Genomic DNA, 18,346 nt, shown 5'->3' on the forward strand with positions numbered 1-18,346 from the left:
GACACGAGCTCCCTAGAAACTGATGGTTTCTCCCCAATGGCGATTTCATAGTTTCTTGGTGCATTAGGTCAAGAGTAGACCTGATTTCTTCATGAAGAAACCATTTCTATGATTTTTGCTCTCTTTCTTCATTAATTACGTTGCCATGTCAATATTTTACCTACATGGCAAGTCATTTAATGAGGATAGAAACCATCATCAATGCACCATTGGGACTGCCCTTAGAGACGAACGTTGTTACAAGAGACTCTAGATATCTATTTCTTTACGTTGAGATCCATGTAGTTATGATATCGTATTAATAGAGACTCAACATATCTATTTCTTTATGTCGAGATGCATGTAGTTATGATATCGTATCTTATTAATAGAATCCAAAAGAAAATAAAATTTCCCCATCCTAGTAGCAGTACATAGTTTCATGATGTACGGAAAAACCCTCCGGCTCAATGAGTGCGAGTATTATTTTATATATATTAAAAATTTAAAAGTGCGGGAAAAAGAAAAGAGCAACAGGCCAAGCGAAGGCGGGCGCAGCTGTCTCGAACCTGCTCCCCGTTAATCAGTTTTCTTTACTGGCTGCTGTCCATTTACTAATCAAATCATCGTCCCCTTCCCCCCCTCCCCTCCCCTTCTTTTCCCTTCCTCGTCTTCTTGCCTCCCCTCCCCTCCCCTCCCCCACCGCAGCTTCCCGCCCCCGTGCCCTCGCCGAGACGGCTAGGAATTTTGCTCGGAGAAAAGAGTGTGTTTTCTCCCTTACCGTTTCTCCGGATCCGGGTCCGCCGCTGTTTCGTCCCCCGCCGGTTTTGCTTGATTTAGATTCCATTTCTGTTCGTTCGTTCTTGTCCCCTTGTTCGTTCGTTCGATCGATTGGAGCTACCCGCCGCCCGGATTCCTTGGTGCGCCGCCTGGATCTGGCCTCGCTGAGCCCCGGCTGCCCCGACTCCCGATTCGATTCGGCCCCCGCGCGGTGCCCTTCCTTCTGAGGCGTGCTCGGATCTCGTCGGAGTAGAGGGGAACGAAGCCTCTCGATTCGCCTCGGGGCGAGATGGATCATGTGGTCGGGGGCAAGTTCAAGCTCGGCAAGAAGATCGGGAGTGGATCGTTCGGGGAGCTCTTCCTCGGTGAGTTCCCTGGCTGTCCCCTCTCCTCGCGGATTGTTAAGATCCCGACCCCATAGTTTTCTGGGAGGAAAGATGCTCACTTTGTTTGCTATTGTTGCTCGCAGCTGTGAATGTGCAGACTGGAGAGGAGGTCGCCGTCAAGCTGGTATTGGATTCTCTCCGATTGCTATTTATTTGTTACCATACCCTAGAATTTGCCATGTCGGTCTATTTCGTGATAAGATCACTGAGATGCAAAAATCTAACGAAATGAAATGATGATGGTCCATTTCGGTACTGTTTGTCAACACTGTTAGCTGTTTGGGTTGGTGGAACCGATTGTCATTGGTGTAAGCTGCTTTTATTGCACAGGAAAATGTCAAGACAAAGCACCCACAGCTTCATTACGAGTCGAAGCTATACATGCTTCTCCAAGGAGGAAGTAAGTTAATGCCATAGAGCCTATCCACCCATCCAGTTTTAGTTATGGGACGGTACTCTTTGGTTAGTTAGTTGCTAGTATGATGCATGAGTTGGGTTGACCTTTTTGCCCCTTTTTGTTTCGTTACAGCCGGCATTCCACACCTGAAGTGGTTCGGCGTTGAGGGGGAGTATAATGTGATGGTGATTGATCTTCTTGGCCCTAGCCTCGAGGACTTGTTCAACTATTGCAGTAGGAAGTTCTCTCTGAAGACTGTGCTCATGCTTGCTGACCAAATGGTGAACACCGAATCCCATATATTTTTTAAACTGTTCAAATTTGTTTCTTAACTTTAATCGGCTGTCCTCTTTGTCTTAACTCTGTGAATTGCTAGTGTTAACACATTCCTTATTTGTCTTTCAGATTAACCGGGTTGAGTACATGCATCAAAAAGGGTTTCTTCACCGTGATATAAAGCCTGATAATTTCCTTATGGGGCTTGGTAGGAAAGCCAATCAGGTATGATCCTATATATGTGCTTAATTCTTGCTGTCCAACTCATTATATTTGAACCAAATGTCTTTATATGCATTCTGCCTCTTGCTTTGCTTGTGCTGCACTTGAGAAGCCCCAAAGATCCTGCACTAGTGATTTGGCTGGGTGGGGATTAGTGCGTTATGTTATGTATTGGTTACATTCGACGATGATTTCCTTAGCGTGCTTGTATTTTACAGTCTGCTACCTATAATTTATTTCTTTGTCTTTGGCTAATGCTGGATGGTTTCCTTAGCTATATAGCTGCCAATATGTTATATTCCAGAAAACGCCTCTTCTCTGGAATTGAGATCTCTTGGTCTAATTATTTGTTGAACTTACTGGCTTTTGAGGCAGGTATATATAATAGACTATGGACTCGCAAAGAAATATAGGGACCTTCAAACTCATAAGCACATCCCGTACAGGTTGGTTGACATTTCTCATCTGGGTTGCTAAATACACTTAGTAAATGCTACATGTCGATTTTTCTTCAAAAAAATGTATGAAGTTATGTGCAGTCATGCACAATGGTACTATGCCAAAACACTGTTCTTGTAGTTTTATGATGATGGGATGCTCATTTCAATATGCAGAGAGAACAAGAACCTCACTGGAACTGCACGATATGCAAGTGTCAATACCCACCTTGGCGTTGGTGAGTTTCTGGTTTCATTTGGCTAACTAGTTGAGTTAGACTTTGCATAACCTCAGAGTTTACTTGGGTGCAGAGCAAAGCAGGAGAGATGATTTAGAATCTCTCGGTTATGTTCTTATGTACTTCCTTAGGGGCAGGTTAGTTGGTCAACAATCTTTTCACCTGTCTGTTGCAATGGTTCGGTTGGTTCCACACATGTTTCTGTGAATGGATTTAACATTTCATTGGTGTTTTTGTCTTTGAACAGCCTACCATGGCAGGGGCTCAAAGCAGGAACCAAGAAGCAGAAATATGACAAAATCAGTGAGAAAAAGATGCTTACTCCCGTGGAGGTGGCTCATAAATTCACTCTTGCTAATTCATTTTTTGTAAGGACTGCAGTAGGCAGACATTCATGAATTGTTTATTATGGGTTAGGTACTCTGCAAATCGTATCCATCAGAGTTTATCTCCTATTTCCACTACTGTCGTTCATTGCGGTTTGAAGACAAGCCTGATTATTCTTACCTGAAGAGACTATTCCGTGATCTCTTTATTCGGGAAGGTATAATTTTAGTGCACATGCTTATTCTTTTGGTATTTTTTCTACTAGGACATCCTGTTATTTGTATTTCTAATTGTGTCACTAATGCAGGATACCAGTTTGACTATGTGTTTGACTGGACCATTTTGAAGTATCCTCAGATAGGCTCCAACCCGCGGATGAGGGTATGCAATCGTCTTGTGTTTCTGTTTGATGTACGTTTTGTAGTTTGTTGGACTTATCCCATCTGTTTGTCATTGCTTAGGCAGGGGAAAGAACTAGTGGAGCTGCTGGACCCTCAATGGATAAGATCTCGAAAAAATGTGTAACTACGATACAAACCGGACACATGTTTGAGCATGATTTTTGTGCAGGAGAAGCGTCCGGTAGAAGGAATCCTAGTGGTTCTGTGAATCAGAGTGACAATTATGCACAACGACCACGTGAGACAGTATCTATGTCACTAAAGGAAATTGTAAGTTAAACTTCCCTTCGCCTCTTGTATTATCTATGAACATTCAGTGCTGTTGTGTCTTTGCTCATGCAGTCCTCACATATCTCATGAGCTTTAATCACACATTACCCATTTCTCCAGATGCATAGCACTGACCGGTCTGGGGAAAGGACTGTGGAGAGACCACGTACATCCTCACGCACAGGCAGTGCATCCCGTAGAGCTGTTGCATCAAGCAGCAGGCCAGCCTCATCTGTGGAACCAAGTGAGCAGCAGTATAACCGGACAAGCAGATTGTTCTCTAGCAACAGTGGCAGTCGCCCATCTAGCACCCAGAGAGTTAACCCATCGCCAGGCTTTGAGTCAAGGGCTACCTACCTCTCACAGGCGGCAGTTGCGAGAGGCTCCCGTGACGAGCCACTCCACCGCAGCCTGGAGCTTCTGTCCCTCGGCGGTGGTAAAAGGAAATAGTGGGAAAGAAGGAAGCGGGCATCTGAGAGCGGAAGGGAAGAATGCTTGTTTGCGACTCTGTAAATGACAGGATATCACCTATTCGTCAACAGTTCCCCTGGGGCATCCCATAATTTCATAGTGCTCCGGTCTGTTGTACCATTGCTTCATAGATAGCAATAATTCGTTGTTAAATGTGTGCGTGTTGCAGTTGTTGGTGCGTTAGGGCCAAGTCCTAGCCTTTGTGATGATTAAATTTAGGGGTGGTCAAGATTCACATATTTATGTTTCTTCACCCCTCTCCTGGACTCGGCGACTTTTTCCTCCCGAGACAAGTGCTCGTGCATTTCTATGTTGAACACTGAATTTGCTTATTCAACAGAAGTTGATAAAAAAGGGGACTTCCTGTGTAAATCGATGCCTCCTTGTTTTCATATACTGCTACAGTGTCATGGCATGTCAGTAGTTGGGACAAAAACTGTATGTAAAGCTGTACAGGATTGCATGATATATCATGTGAAACAGAATCAAAATCTTGCTATTGCAAGATAATGAAAAACATTGCACCGTTGCAGGCTACTATATGTCTACTCCCTGTTTCAACTTTGACTAAATATATATAAAAAATATTAATATTTATAATACATAATTAATATCAGATAGATATTTGAATCTAGTTTTTTAATAAATTTATTTAGAGATAAAAATGTTGTATATATTTTTAACAAATAAGTTAAACTTTTGGCTCGGAAACTAACGGCGAGGTCAACCTTGGTGCAGGTTTGAGCATGCGAGAGCGAAAATGTTAGCTGACTGTTGAGACTCTGGCCAGCTCAAAGGGTAGTCCTGGGGATTTTGGCCCAGAAATTTTTTACCACTTCTCATTCATGGCCCAATAGGCCAACCCTAGCCCAGCACCTGGGTGTTGCCTGAGGCCTGAGGTGGCTGAGCCTCATGCCCCTCCGCCTCACGACTCCGCGCCAGCTAGCGTGCGTGACTCCGGGTCTTGCGCCGCCCCTTCCCCGTTCCCCGTGCCTGAGCAGCCGCACAGAGTTGAGGAACAGGGTGGCCCGAGCCCATCTCCGCAGCCGGCGACCGGGGAACGCGAACGGACTCTAGGTTAAGCTTAACCCTAGAGCGAGAGAGGGCGAGAGAGGTCAGCCGCAGCCGGAGGCGATGGAGGTGGTGGCGCTGGTGAGCGGCGGCAAGGACAGCTGCTTCGCCATGATGCGATGCATGGACTACGGCCACAAGGCAAGGTTCCACTCGTTCACCCCGCACAACGTCCGCCCCTCGCCCACGGCTGGCACCGTGTTGAACTCTGCTGTTGCTTGCAGGTTGTCGCTTTGGCTAATCTTACCCCCCTCGACGACTCCGTCGATGAGCTCGACAGCTACATGTACCAAACTGTATGCTCCCTCCCCTCGCTGGCACCTGGCACTCGCTCTGTAATTCGGCCATTCGTAGTTGCTGATATCTGGATGACGCTTGCTGATGCTCCTGCTTCTTGTGGCCGGGGTCGGGGAGGCTTCAGGTTGGGCACCAGATTGTGGTGAGCTACGCGAAATGCATGGGACTGCCTCTTTTCCGGAGGCGCATTCGTGGATCCACAAGGCAAGCTATCTCTGCGGGCCTATGATTGGGATGCTCTACAAATGATCCGGTTCCATTGATTCAAATTCTGTTTTTTTGTTTTGGCATAGGGATCAGGGTCTCAAGTATAGTGTCACAGCGGGTGATGAGGTAGAAGATATGTTTGCTCTGTTGAGCGAGGTTAAACGGCAAATTCCATCCATCAGCGCAGTGTCGTCAGGTGCGATCGCATCCGATTACCAGAGGCTCCGGGTTGAGAGTGTTTGCTCGAGGCTGGGCCTGGTCTCGCTGGCGTATCTATGGAAGCAGGATCAGACTTTGCTCCTAGAGGAAATGGTACTTCGAAAAATCCTGTTTATTGTTTTTACCTGATCACCTGAACTAGTACAGAAAGAATGTCTGCTCACATTGTAAGTCTTGCTATGCTGTTTACTGCTTACACAGATAAGAAGGGGCATCGTGGCAATAATTGTGAAGGTACATTTTGTATTCATATGTTTACAAGATTTAGCATTTGTTGCAGTACAATGAGTGCCTGATTTCTTGAGCTTTGTAGGTTGCTGCACTGGGGTTGAAACCTTCTTCTCACTTAGGTAAAGAACTGGCTGAACTTAAGTGTCATCTTCTCCAAATGAATGAGTATGTTTCTCACCACCCTGCACCTACCATATGTGTATCAGTCTATCCCCCACTTAGGAGGATTCATGTTAAAATAGTTGTTTCTTGTCCCTTTATCAGAAGTCGTCCAACTTATGTATTAGTTGAGCTCAGGTACTAGCATCTTCTAGTGATCTCTGATCAATAACCAAGTAGTCTCAAGATATGAGATAACATAGATTGTAATTTTACCCTTATCTTCATGTTTGTTTCTCACAAATGATTTTCTAAATAAATACTGGATAGTTTATTTTGTATACTCAGCTTTTAATTTCTCTGTTTGTTTTCTTATGCCCTATTAGGAGTTATGGAATTAATGTGTGTGGTGAAGGTGGAGAATATGAAACACTAACTCTTGACTGCCCTCTATTTCGTGTAAGTCTGAGCCTTTGAGGAGCTAACTGAAAACCTGATGCCACTTGTTCTAGAATGCTGTGTAATAGACTCTAACCATTGCATCACATGGCGACTTGTTATTAGTTCTTACTGTCTACGTGCTGAACATATTTATCGACTTTTGTCAACCATCCATGTCAAATTTCTTGTGCCTTAACATGTGTGTACTTACAGAATGCAAGAATTATTCTCAATGACTCTGAAGTGATACTCCACTCTGCTGACTCCATTGCTTCTGTTGGAATTCTTCATCCACGAGCGTTTCATCTTGAGCACAAGCCAGATTCATCCGATAGAATTGAGGATGGTTCTGTTACTCAAGATAGTTCTAGTTGTCTATATGAGGTTGATGAAGTTATCACTCACGCTGATGTGGAAGAAAAACAGTCCCCAAGTCCAGCTGTTGATGCTTGTACCAATATAGACCTATGTATCTCAAAGACAGGGAAGAATTTATGTTCAATTGGCTGTTGGATTCAGGATCCATCCAGAGCTTCGGAAGGTGCATACTGTCATCCTATGTTATTTGATTGGCATTGTTCTTTGCACCACGTGACACGGTGACAGGAACACCTCATTACATCTATTGTTTCTTTCTTTGTGGAACATTCATTTAATAATCTATTGCATCAATAGGCCTGAAGGCAGACCTTGTAGCAGTTTTGAGCAGAATTGAAAATCAGCTCAAGGAAGAAGGGTTAGGTTGGGTGAATGTTTTATATGTTCACCTCTACATTTCAAGCGTGAAGGAATTTGGATTGGCCAACGAAGTTTATGTCAGCTTTATTACGGAAAAGAAATGCTACCTGGGTGTCCCTTCGCGCAGTACAATTGAATTGCCACTAGTTCAGGGTGGGTTGGGCAAAGCATATGTGGAAGTTCTAGTTTCAAATGAGGTGGTAAAGAGAGTTCTACATGTGCAAAGCATCTCTTGCTGGGCTCCTAGTTGCATTGGACCTTATAGCCAGGTACAAGATGCACGCGTTGATAGCAATTTTGCATATGCGCCCTCTGATGTGAAATATCAGCCCATTTTCTTGGGAATGGTGGTTTCACAATATAACGTGTTGCTTGTCTTTTTTTAGTTATTTTTTGGGTAAGATATTAATTTTAGGTCATAATGTTTTGATCTCTTTCCTTTTAGGCAACTCTTTATGAAGAGATTCTCTATATGGCTGGTCAGCTGGGGCTTGACCCTCCTACAATGAAGCTCTGTCCTGGAGGTCCAAGAGCTGAACTAGAATCAGCACTAAAAAATAGTGAAGCTGTGGCTAATGCCTTTAGCTGCTCTATATATTCCTCGGCCATACACTTTCTGGTGTACTGCTCTGCACAGTTGACATCCAGCGAGAAGGAAGAAGTTGAACAGACATTGAAGAGTTCTTATATTACTCATTTGGATTGCTCGAAAGCTGTATCGTCTCCAACTGTTCTATATGTATTTGCACCAGATCTTCCAAAAGGGTATGTACATCTTCCCTTTTATATCCGATCAAGAAAGCAATATTCTTTGGACTGATATATTTGAAATGTGCAATAAGATGGTTTTCTGAACTTTGTCCGAATGTTTTTTTTTTTCCCTTTTTAAGAGCACATGTGGAGATAAAGCCTATATTGTATGTCCCCTCCAATGATGATGGGGTTGCTACCATAGAGATGGAGACTGGAGTTCCACTGCCAACTCTGAGCAAAGCTTGGACTGATTTGAGTGCACTATACTCTGAGTTGCGTGATTCATGTTGCCAGGTCCACACAATTGGTGGGAGAATTTGTTCTGCTGTGGTGTCGCTCACAGATGATATCGTATCAAAGATCTGTTCTACAGCTGGACAGCTATACCACAGAGAGAATTTGAAAACTATGGCTAGATTCTGTGCTTTCCAGACCGTGAAGATCCTGGTGGATAACAAATTTTCCTGTGACAGTATAACGGTGAGTTTGTCGCATAGTTACTTGGTAGCTCTGTTTTTTTTTAAATGGTAGCATTCATGTATCCTAACCAGCATTTCTGGGTTATAAAACATGCAGATGTTGAGGTTCTACTATTCGGTTGGTCTCTCGGTGGCGGCAGATGCAATATCAGGAGCATTTTCCGAGGCATTCGCCGAGCTTGCGGAAGACAACAGTTCCATGAGAACTGACAAAGTTCATTTCTACAACATTGTGCCGGTAGCCGGATCTGGACGCTCTGCATGTACGAACGATATAATAACATGCGAGTTACTGGCTTCCGACATTTCGAGTGCATAGTCCAAACCCAGTCTACACACGTATCCGAATTGTTCGCTGTGATGCCTGCTGTAATGCAGCTTTCATTTGGAAATCGGAGGTGGGTACATGTTGGAATTTCTGCCAGAGGAGCCGGCGGCCTATCAATTGCCAGCTGGACGACGGCAGTTAACCATTTTCTCTAGGGTTGGCAGCGGTAGCTTTCTGTGCTGATTATCGATAAAAAAATCGTGCGGTGATCATCATAGATACACCACACTGTATTCTGTTTCTGCTTTTGTTTCAGCATCCTATATATTGGACTGATTAACCCGCCCTGATGCTTGCAATGACATTGGCTCAGTATACAGAGGTCCGGCCGGTCAGTAACGTGTGTATGCGTTCTTCCTCTGTGTTGACATTACTTGCTATGGAACATGTTGCTGTTGGCGGAATTGAAGCCGCGTAGCTTACCTAGTCATGCGCACGTCTCTTAGCGATCGAATGATCGGATCAGGGGAAAAAATAGAAATGGGGGAACAAATATTCCAGGATCTTCAAGTGGTTGACATAAACGAAATAACGATTTCCTTCTGACGATCTGACCAAATTGGGCAGATAAGCAGACTTAACAAAAATCTCTAATGGATCGGCAGGCAGTCACGCACATTCTGTCAACCTGGTAGTAAAACTGGGTAAGCAGCCGTCTGTGATTCTCCTCTGTATCTCCCGTCTCTCTCCTCCCTTCCCTTCCCCTCGTCTCTCTCTCTCACATCCCCCTCCCTGCCCAAATTTAGCCGTTGTAGCTTCCGCCCTCTCTCTCTCTAGGCTCTCAGAACACGGAACGTGAAGAGGCAGAGGAGGACGAGGAGACGGTTAACCTTTCCCGAATCGGCCCCGTTCTTGGCCGCGAAGCGATCTTTCTCCCACCCGAGCGCGAGGAACTTCACTTGATCCTCGCATCTTCTTCCACTGGTTGCGTTTGCATTTGGGGGCAGTCAAGATGAGGCTCCTGGCCTGCTGCTACAATGATCCGGAGATGCAGATCGATCCGGACACCGTCTACCCCATCCGCCCCGACTGCCGCGACGACGCCCCCAAGACGCGCTTCAAGCCCCGGGTATTTTTTCCCCATCCTTTTTCGTTCTCCTTGTTCTTCTTCTTCTTATCATTATTATTAGCTGCTCTACGGTTCCCATGTTTAGTGGGCGAGATCTAATTGGTACGTAATAAGATCTAGTTTTGGACTGGTGGTAGTCTTACTGAATGAAGTGGAACTGCTAGATAGCCAGACTGAAATAATGAATCAATCTAGTGAGATATATTGGGTGACTGTTTCAGTCAGATTGAAGGCGCTTATGGGAGCGAATAAGTTTAACTAGTAGGGTAATTCAGAAACCTAAGGCCAATCTAGTGGTTACAGATGAATATGGAATGTCGAAAAATGATACCTTTTAATGAAATTTTCTGCTTTACCTGTCAAATCGAATTGCCAGGAATGCTGATGACTGAGATCAGTTGATGCCATGTATTGATGTACACTGATCGCTAGCTGCATTTTAATTGACTAGTTATTCATGAAGCGCCCTTTTGTTTCGTCCCTATTGGCAGCCTGGCCTGACCCTCAGTCCAAGGAGATGGAAGCTTCTCCACAATGAGGAAGGTGTTCTGGACATAGCTGGAATGATCAAAAGAGTGCAACATGGGGTAAGCCATGCTTTCTCCAGATTCATTCATGACCTTTGTACTTCTTTCAGTGATATATGTCTCATACTCAGAAAGTTTACATGCATTTTATGTTAGTAGCATACTGAAGTATAGAGCTGTTATTCAGGAGGCTGTTAAAACCATTGAGAATTTTTTCACGCAAAATGAAGATTAGGAATCCCTATTGGATGTTCTTTTATGTTTTGACTTGCTCAACCTGTTCCATAAGTCAACACAAGGTTTGATGGGCAAAACCTAGTCATAGCCATTTACTGCTTTAACCAAGGACACCTACATGGCTACACACTCTTTTATGGAACTAACTTGCCTATACCTTATGACCTCTCCAACAGGCAACTATATGCATTCCAACCTCTGGTACCTTTCCTCAGTCTCACTGCTCAATTTCTTGTTCATTAATTTCTCCTTCTGGTTTTGCTTAACGTAGCAAGTTCACCTACATGGCTGCACTCTCCTTATAAAACAGGCTTAACCTCTTTTTTTTTTCTGAACGCAATGGCAGGAGCTCTGCCTTTCAATTAAGAAGAAATATAATTGACCCATAAAACAGGCTTACCAATATCCTATGACCTTTCCAAGAGGTTACTCCATGTGTTCTAATATAGTCCTCTGTACATTTCTTCTTGTTCTTCTCAATGATGATTTTTCAATATGGTGTGTCCCTATTATGGCCTTCACTGCTAATATGTGTTCTTTTTTTATGCCGAGAATCGTTACTATGTCATGTGATTCCTTAGATTCATTCTGCCATGGTATTGTCTTTATTTTTGGATGTGCAAACAGGGAGTCCACCCAACAATCAAAGGAGAAGTTTGGGAATTTTTGCTGGGCTGCTATGACCCTAAAAGCACTACTGAACAGCGCAACCAATTGCGACAGCAGCGAAGGTTTTTCTGCTGTTGCATTTTCCTTTTTGGTTTAAACATGCTTGTTCTTCTTCACGTCTAAAATATGTCAGTTTTAATTGCAGCACATCATTTTATATAACCAAGGAAAGCAGATTCCTTTTTTTTCTAAGAAAAAACTCTGGGCACTGCATCATGGCACACTGTTTTGTTCTTCAAGAAGTTCAGCACTGTTTTATGTGGCTCACGTACTATTGAAGTCTATTTACACATCATATCCAAAGATGAGGAATATACTGATTTTCTTATTTTGATAGGTTAGAGTACGAGCAACTGAAATCAAAGTGCCGAGAAATGGACACAACAGTCGGTAGTGGAAGGGTAATCACTATGCCTGTAATAACAGAAGATGGTCAACCTATCGAAAATCCTAACTCCGATGGAGGGGCAGCAGGTTCTGAACAGCAAAACAATGGCGCACCGCTCCCAAAAGAAGTTATTGATTGGAAGCTTACTCTACACCAGATTGGTAAGCACTGTTGCTCTTTTTTCAGCATCTCCTATATCTATCATGGGCTTCCCAGAGCCTTTCGTCAAGGGGGAGGCAAGAGATAGAGAGCACTACCCCGTAAACCTGCCTATTCAGTAATGATATGTAATTCGGCCTGCGCGTGGGACAAGGAGGTAGCTAGTCTGCACTTGGGCTGCCCAAACGTCCCCTCCAATAGGCCTGGGATAATTAGGCCGATGACTGGTGTCTATAATTTTTATTTATCTAATTTTCCACTATTCAATTGTAGGTCTTGATGTTAACCGTACTGATCGTGTACTTGTTTATTATGAGAGACAAGAGAATTTGGCAAGGTTGTGGGACATTCTTGCAGTGTATTCATGGATTGATAAAGACATAGGTTATTGTCAGGGTGAGTTACGTTGTTGAAATAGATATTTTTCTGTTAACCTAGTTTAGTTATACAATGCTTTATCACGTTATACTTTGCTTAATGTGTAGTTGTTTGAACTTGCTTAATCCTCCTATGCAGGAATGAGTGATCTTTGTTCACCAATATCAATCATTCTGGAACATGAAGCAGATGCTTTTTGGTGCTTTGAGCGTCTAATGCGCAGGGTGGTAAGTACCCTTGCATACTTAACCTTTTATTCATTGAACATGAATGTACATATCCTTGATTGCATTCTGCTAACATACTGTATAGTAAACTTTCAGTTGATTTTTTTTTTGGTATATGTGATGTAATGACATTATAAGACCGAGAAGCTAGATACTACAGAACTGCACTTATAACACAATAAGTCAAGATGGTTATTGTACGTTACATTAATCAGCGTGCTTGTCCTTCTGCCCCCCCCCCCCCCCCCCCCCCCCCCCCCCCCCCCCCCCCCCCCCCCCCCCCCCCCCCCTCCCCTGCGTATGCGTGCATAAATTAGCATGGCTACTGTGTAGCATATGTCCCTAATTTGGCTTTGCTCAATGTTAAGCTGCGTGAATTGGTCCTCAGGATTTCTTTGCCAAAAAACTGTCAAGAGACATGTATTTAATAAAAATAACAACAGAACACCAGGCTTGAATCCATGTTAGGTAGCTATTTGATGTACTCCAGATATTAACAGAAAAAAAAACTATGGTCTTCTAGGCCACGCAACGCATATACAATTCTGGAGTATGTAAAAGCCTGAGTTTCTACCTTCTAACTATGCAGCGAGGAAATTTCAAAAGTACTTCTACTTCCATTGGAGTTCGAGCTCAACTGACTACCTTGTCAACCATAATGAAATCTGTTGATCCAAAGCTGCATGAACATTTAGGTACAATCACTGGAGCTACATGTTTACTCAATGGCTCAAAGAAAACAGTATCTACATTTTACAGTAAGGGAGCATGTATGTATGCTCTGATAAAATATTGTCTATGCAGAGAATCTTGATGGAGGGGAATACTTATTTGCCTTCCGAATGCTGATGGTTCTTTTCCGTAGGGAATTCTCGTTTGTTGATACGATGTACCTTTGGGAGGTAAGTTGTCTGGACAAAGAAATTATAATAAATTTTATAAGTAATGCATATTCTTAACAATTCAATCTGGGTACCACTAATATCAAATCATTACTTTTGTTATACTTCTAAGCATAGACCCAGTAATGCTAGAAATATGTATTGGTTTATGCATGAAACACTACTGTACAACTTCAAAATGTTGCAGCTCATGTGGTCTATGGAGTACAATCCAAATCTCTTTTCGATGTTGGAGAGTGGCACTGGCACATCCAGCGCAAACACAAAGGATGAAAGTGTTCTAGGACAGTGTGGAAAGTTTGAGCGGAAAACATTGCAAGCAGCTAAGAAAGATGACCAGATCCCTCTATCTGTCTTTGTTGTTGCTAGTGTTATAGAGGCTAGAAACAAGAAGTTACTGGGTGAGGCAAAAGGTCTAGACGATGTTGTCAAGGTCCTCTCTCTATCTGTCTGTCTCCCTCTCTCTCTATGATGACGATGAAAGAAATTTATGTTGTGTATATGTTGCCCTGCAAACAGATTTTAAACGAAATCACTGGTAGTCTGGATGCAAAAAAGGCATGCAGAGGAGCATTGCAGATTCATGAGAAGTACCTTAACACGGTGAGTTCTTTTTTATTCATAAAAGTCTTAAACAACATATAGTCACGCCACAGTATAACACAATGAGAAGTTCAAAATAATCACAAGCTTCCTGATTGCAGGTAAAAGCATCATAAGGACATGTACAGCTTTTTTTTGGATGGGCTATTTTTTTTTATTGGAGAAGTTGTACCACAACTTTTTTCATTCTTTGTTTGTGTATTGTGTAATTCTTTGACACACTTGTAGCATTGCATTTACACAACAAAAAAAGAAAGGTTGATGATTTCATTCAAAAAGGAAAAAAAAGAAGGAAGAAAAGAATGTTGATCTTGTAAAGATGCGAGGCAAAATGTTTATACCATAATAAAGTCATCATGATTCTTTTCTGCTTGTCGTCAGTTCTCATACTGCAACAAGTTAGTTCACCTTATTTGAACAATATGTGGTACTTTGAAGATAAATGTTACTGTATGACTGTATACGGGTGCATTGTGGGTCTTGAAAAGACCTACTATTTCATTGTATTTAGCCAAAATTTCTCCCAATTCTGTAGCTTTCTGTGTTTTGGACAAGTAAAGTAGAAACCAAAGTGAAATTACAAGTAAATGGAATCGGAGCGAGGCCTTTGTGGTCTAAAATCAAACGAGAAAAATGGAAAATATGAAGAACCCTCTAGTCCTGCAAATATCGTATTTCCTATGTAAATATGAAACTGTGCAATATAATGTATGATCTACCCATTTTCCTAAAACAAGGGGGCAGGGCCTCTGTGTGCAGTAAGTTAAGATCATCTTGGTGCATTGGATCTCAAATCACACCATGTATTATGGGACTGACCAGAATCAAAATTCACAAGTAATTTAGCAATTTGTTGGCTTTATCAGTCGTAACTCGTAACTAACATGCTATATATGGGAGATGGTAATACGAGAGGTTGTGATTGAGAGCCTGATGACTTTCCACCTAAGGTGATGACTCCTGATTCTTGAGCAGTACCCAACATCCGTTCCCGTCATTTGCGTTGCGGACAAGTTGAACAGAGCTACGCATGGCCTCTCAAACTGGACTGCCTCGTGATGAACTGCAAACAAGGGAACATTCACCAAAAATAGTGCACTATAAATAGATTGGACGCAACAACTTTCATCCCTTCCATTTCTCCAACTAAGAAGGTGGGAAATCTAGGCCGGCCTCTCGTGGACCTCTGGAGGGGACTGCAATTCTGTTAATTTGTGACAGATCATGCAGGAACAGGAGGCCAGGAGAATTTCTACAACCACGATGAAGATGGCACCAGGACGATGAAATCCCGTCGACCGGATTATGTAGCTCCTTGAATGTTGCTTCCTTAGGTATGTGAGCTTCATTCGATGGGTCTGATAATTCTTCTGATAACTCATTTAGCAGGTTCTCATAATGAGCATTCATTGCTGCGTGGTGGACGGATAAAATTTCTCAGCATTGTTGGCAATGACTTCATGCATGGCATCATTGATCTGCATGGTTCTATTATAATTTATATATAAACTCAATATTCAGGCTAACAACTGGCCATTTCTAGGATTTCTTTCCCCTCATGTTGTTTGACAAATCGCATCATGTTTTTACAAACAAATTTTCTAGAATGGCACAGGACCTTGGTCGTTCTAGTTCAAACAAACTAGACAGAGAACTGTTCGTGCATTCTTATGATTTGGTATATGTTCCTTTCCTTCTCTCAACATTGTGACCTACCTGTGAAAGGCAATTTCAAGAGTCGGAGGACGCAAATACGTAAGTGGTGGATTCCTCTCAGGGCACCGCGGGCGGGCAGCCGCCTGTGGAACCTGCTAAGATGAAGGGCCTTCTCAAGGGTCTCCGATACATCTCGCAGATTTTCGGTAAGCACAGTCACCAACCTAGTATACTACAATGTTTTTCTTCCAAAATGTAATTTCCAATGCCACCCAAATGGAATGTGTTTCATAGCACAGTTCAAATCAATGCAATGGAAATGTAGGAATAGAACCAGAATGTGGGTGTTGTAATTAAGATGTTTACCTTGTCTGCTGTGCGGGTGTCGCAGATGCGAAGGAGCCGGAGATGCAGATCGGGAAGCCGACGGACGTGAAGCACGTCGCGCACATCGGCTGGGACAACGCCTCCGTCACCGCGCCCAGCTGGGTAACCGCTTCGATTCCACCCGCGATCACGCCATTCCGGTGCACCACGCACGTCCGATCTCCAACTAACGGCTCCGGTTGCGCGTCTCCTGCAGATGAACGAATTCAAGGCTTCGCCGGGGACGGCGAGAGGCGGCGATCCTGAGCCCTCGCAGCCCGGGGGATCGGGAGGATGCGTAGAGGAGCAGACCGGAGGAGGAGGAGGAGGAGGAGACGCTGGCGGCAAGGTGGAGCGGCCGCGGCGGACGAGGGGAAACAAGGGGTCGGGTGGCAACGAGCCGCCGAAGCGGCGGGACTGCGCAGCCGAGGGGTCGCGGCGCGACCGGCGGGCTGCGAAGGCGGCGGACACGGCGGAGGGCGCCGAGGGGGACGCTGCGGCGGCGCCGAAGCAGCGGCGGAGAAAGCCCCGGGCGGCGTCGGGGGGCAGGTCCAAGTCGTCGTCGGGAGGCGCCGCTGCCTCGGACTCGGAGGCGGCGCGGTCAGCGGGGGCGCCACCGGAGGCCGAGGACGATCGCGACGGCTGCTGAGGCCTGACCGCCTGAGGCGGAGGAAACGGCGGCCGCTGGGAAAGTGTGGCGTGGCGCGGCGGCATTGCTAACGTGGCCGCGCGCCGTTGCGCCGTTGCGCGTTGGTCTTCAAATTTGAATTTGGTTTTGCTTGGCTGGATCGGAGAGATTTGGACCTTTTTTTTGTGTGTTTTCTCTTCTTTTTATTTATTTACGTTGGTTTTGGACTAGTCATTTCCATGCACGGATTAGTGCTATTTAGGATAGTCGTGCAGCGGAGAGTGGCACGACAAGTGTATGTATAAAACAGTTGTACACATAATTCCTTTAATTTACACTCAGGGATGCATTTGCAGGTGATGGTTCCGGTTCGTAGCTAGGGCGTAACGAGACATTGTCCACTTGTTCCAGACCCTCTATGGTAAGCAGGAATTTTATATGAATCCTGTAGAATTTTCATGTAAAATCACTTTATTTTTTTTTAAAGAAAAATCTCACATTGCGAAGGGCCTAAGAGATGTGAACGGAGGGTAGTCCCTGGTAGAATAGAATCTAATCATTGGAGTTACATTCTAGAGTCTAGACTTGAAAAGTCAGTCTGAGATTTAACATTGTTTCATTTTTAATATATTTATTTCAAGAATAGACGACATTACTTTTTTTTCAGTTAGTTTGAAGGGTAAAATGCCAATAGGTAGTGAAGTGTCTATAGTAACCTTATCAGTCTTAGCATATACGGGCCATTCTCTCAAGGTTCCGCACAGAGATCAAATAGTACTTGAGTTTGTATAGCTAAATACTCCGTCTGTCCAGAAATAACAAGCGTATTTGATTTGAGGCAACCTTAAATTTTACAATTTTTTACCAATAATTAGTCAAATTATATACAAATTTAGGATGTAAAACTTACATCTATAAATTTCTCTCCAAAGTGGCTCTCGGGTGATATTGATATTTCAACAATTTTTTCATATTATAAAAGAAACTAAAAATCAATATCTTTTTGTACGACTTTTTCCTCTAGTAAAAAATGACCATCATTCTTGAACAAGGGAGTAGGTAATTGTGCTAGCGTGTATGTAAGAGCATTTCAAAACAGACCTGCTAGCGTCCGGACGTCCGATCATGGCGCTCGCGCCTGCGCCTGCTTCACGTGGGGGCCTGCGCCGCTATGTTTACCGTGCATACCGCGCCCACACGGGGCCGCGTCTCAATGTGCGCCCGCTCTCTTTCCCGCACTTGTTGCTCATGCCCCCTCCACTCCCACACGCATGCACGGGGCCTAGCAGCCAGGTGAACCAGGCCGAATGCTAAGGACGGGGTCAGCCACGACCCCTCCCTCGCGCCTTAGATACACGGCGTTGGAAAGGCGCACGATCTCTACCCCATCACGACCTCTGGAAGGAACGGAGAGAGGTCGAGCCCAACCAAGCATGCCTGCTCCGACAGGAACAAGCATGCCGCACTGGCCCCGCAAGGACTGAGGGGA

General features: G+C 44.1%; 4 protein-coding genes across 11 annotated transcripts; all 4 read left to right on the forward strand.

Moving 5' to 3' along the window:
- The first annotated feature begins 655 nt into the window (after positions 1-655).
- Positions 656-4,557, forward strand: LOC136467985 (casein kinase 1-like protein 10). Its single transcript, XM_066466835.1, has 13 exons — positions 656-1,124; positions 1,229-1,269; positions 1,476-1,545; positions 1,675-1,823; positions 1,948-2,043; positions 2,416-2,486; positions 2,655-2,716; positions 2,790-2,853; positions 2,964-3,048; positions 3,134-3,260; positions 3,351-3,424; positions 3,505-3,714; positions 3,835-4,557. Exons 1-13 carry the CDS (start codon positions 1,049-1,051, stop codon positions 4,162-4,164), a joined length of 1,455 nt encoding a protein of 484 aa, XP_066322932.1. The 5' UTR covers positions 656-1,048; the 3' UTR covers positions 4,165-4,557.
- A 437-nt stretch (positions 4,558-4,994) lies between these two features.
- On the forward strand, positions 4,995-9,403 carry LOC136467986 (diphthine--ammonia ligase-like). 4 transcript variants are annotated; one of them, XM_066466837.1, is made up of 12 exons: positions 4,995-5,402; positions 5,481-5,552; positions 5,678-5,757; positions 5,847-6,072; positions 6,181-6,213; positions 6,293-6,375; positions 6,696-6,768; positions 6,964-7,291; positions 7,426-7,757; positions 7,934-8,253; positions 8,379-8,721; positions 8,818-9,403. In XM_066466837.1, the coding sequence occupies exons 1-12, from the start codon at positions 5,376-5,378 to the stop codon at positions 9,037-9,039; spliced, it is 2,139 nt and encodes a 712-aa protein (XP_066322934.1). In that variant the 5' UTR covers positions 4,995-5,375; the 3' UTR covers positions 9,040-9,403. The 4 variants fall into 4 exon arrangements, with proteins under 4 accessions (XP_066322934.1, XP_066322933.1, XP_066322935.1 ...); XM_066466836.1 differs by having other exon boundaries at positions 4,996-5,397; XM_066466838.1 differs by having other exon boundaries at positions 5,332-5,397; positions 5,854-6,072.
- A 144-nt stretch (positions 9,404-9,547) lies between these two features.
- LOC136467987 (rab GTPase-activating protein 22-like) lies at positions 9,548-15,022 on the forward strand. Of its 5 annotated transcripts, none has more exons than XR_010761661.1 (11): positions 9,548-10,117; positions 10,609-10,704; positions 11,509-11,612; positions 11,888-12,099; positions 12,371-12,493; positions 12,614-12,702; positions 13,292-13,397; positions 13,507-13,604; positions 13,792-14,017; positions 14,124-14,207; positions 14,309-15,022. XR_010761661.1 is itself a non-coding variant. In XM_066466840.1 (11 exons), exons 1-11 carry the CDS (start codon positions 10,001-10,003, stop codon positions 14,321-14,323), a joined length of 1,290 nt encoding a protein of 429 aa, XP_066322937.1. In that variant the 5' UTR covers positions 9,548-10,000; the 3' UTR covers positions 14,324-14,953. The 5 variants fall into 5 exon arrangements, 3 of the variants coding, with proteins under 3 accessions (XP_066322937.1, XP_066322939.1, XP_066322938.1); XR_010761662.1 differs by having other exon boundaries at positions 13,792-14,005; XM_066466840.1 differs by having other exon boundaries at positions 13,792-14,037; positions 14,309-14,953.
- Positions 15,023-15,356: 334 nt separating this feature from the next.
- LOC136467988 (CRIB domain-containing protein RIC7-like) lies at positions 15,357-17,259 on the forward strand. Its single transcript, XM_066466843.1, has 4 exons — positions 15,357-15,541; positions 15,933-16,069; positions 16,255-16,352; positions 16,447-17,259. Exons 2-4 carry the CDS (start codon positions 16,024-16,026, stop codon positions 16,876-16,878), a joined length of 576 nt encoding a protein of 191 aa, XP_066322940.1. The 5' UTR covers positions 15,357-15,541; positions 15,933-16,023; the 3' UTR covers positions 16,879-17,259.
- The last annotated feature ends 1,087 nt before the right edge of the window (positions 17,260-18,346 follow it).

This window comes from Miscanthus floridulus, chromosome 7, assembly GCF_019320115.1.
Source record: "Miscanthus floridulus cultivar M001 chromosome 7, ASM1932011v1, whole genome shotgun sequence".
Classification (NCBI taxonomy): domain Eukaryota; kingdom Viridiplantae; phylum Streptophyta; class Magnoliopsida; order Poales; family Poaceae; genus Miscanthus; species Miscanthus floridulus.

Excerpts from the sequence above, each read along its gene's own strand:
- LOC136467985 (XM_066466835.1), top strand. The coding sequence starts at position 1,049 with ATGGATCATGTGGTCGGGGGCAAGTTCAAGCTCGGCAAGAAGATCGGG. Across the intron at positions 1,125-1,228 it reads GTTCGGGGAGCTCTTCCTCG|CTGTGAATGTGCAGACTGGA; the intron begins GTGAGTTCCCTG and ends TGTTGCTCGCAG. Across the intron at positions 2,717-2,789 it reads CAATACCCACCTTGGCGTTG|AGCAAAGCAGGAGAGATGAT; the intron begins GTGAGTTTCTGG and ends ACTTGGGTGCAG.
- LOC136467986 (XM_066466836.1), top strand. The coding sequence starts at position 5,320 with ATGGAGGTGGTGGCGCTGGTGAGCGGCGGCAAGGACAGCTGCTTCGCC. Across the intron at positions 5,553-5,677 it reads ACAGCTACATGTACCAAACT|GTTGGGCACCAGATTGTGGT; the intron begins GTATGCTCCCTC and ends GGGAGGCTTCAG. Across the intron at positions 6,769-6,963 it reads TTGACTGCCCTCTATTTCGT|AATGCAAGAATTATTCTCAA; the intron begins GTAAGTCTGAGC and ends GTGTACTTACAG.
- LOC136467987 (XM_066466840.1), top strand. The coding sequence starts at position 10,001 with ATGAGGCTCCTGGCCTGCTGCTACAATGATCCGGAGATGCAGATCGAT. Across the intron at positions 12,100-12,370 it reads GCTTACTCTACACCAGATTG|GTCTTGATGTTAACCGTACT; the intron begins GTAAGCACTGTT and ends ATTCAATTGTAG. Across the intron at positions 13,398-13,506 it reads AAAGCTGCATGAACATTTAG|AGAATCTTGATGGAGGGGAA; the intron begins GTACAATCACTG and ends TTGTCTATGCAG.
- LOC136467988 (XM_066466843.1), top strand. The coding sequence starts at position 16,024 with ATGAAGGGCCTTCTCAAGGGTCTCCGATACATCTCGCAGATTTTCG. Across the intron at positions 16,070-16,254 it reads ATACATCTCGCAGATTTTCG|ATGCGAAGGAGCCGGAGATG; the intron begins GTAAGCACAGTC and ends CGGGTGTCGCAG. Across the intron at positions 16,353-16,446 it reads CCGTCACCGCGCCCAGCTGG|ATGAACGAATTCAAGGCTTC; the intron begins GTAACCGCTTCG and ends CGTCTCCTGCAG.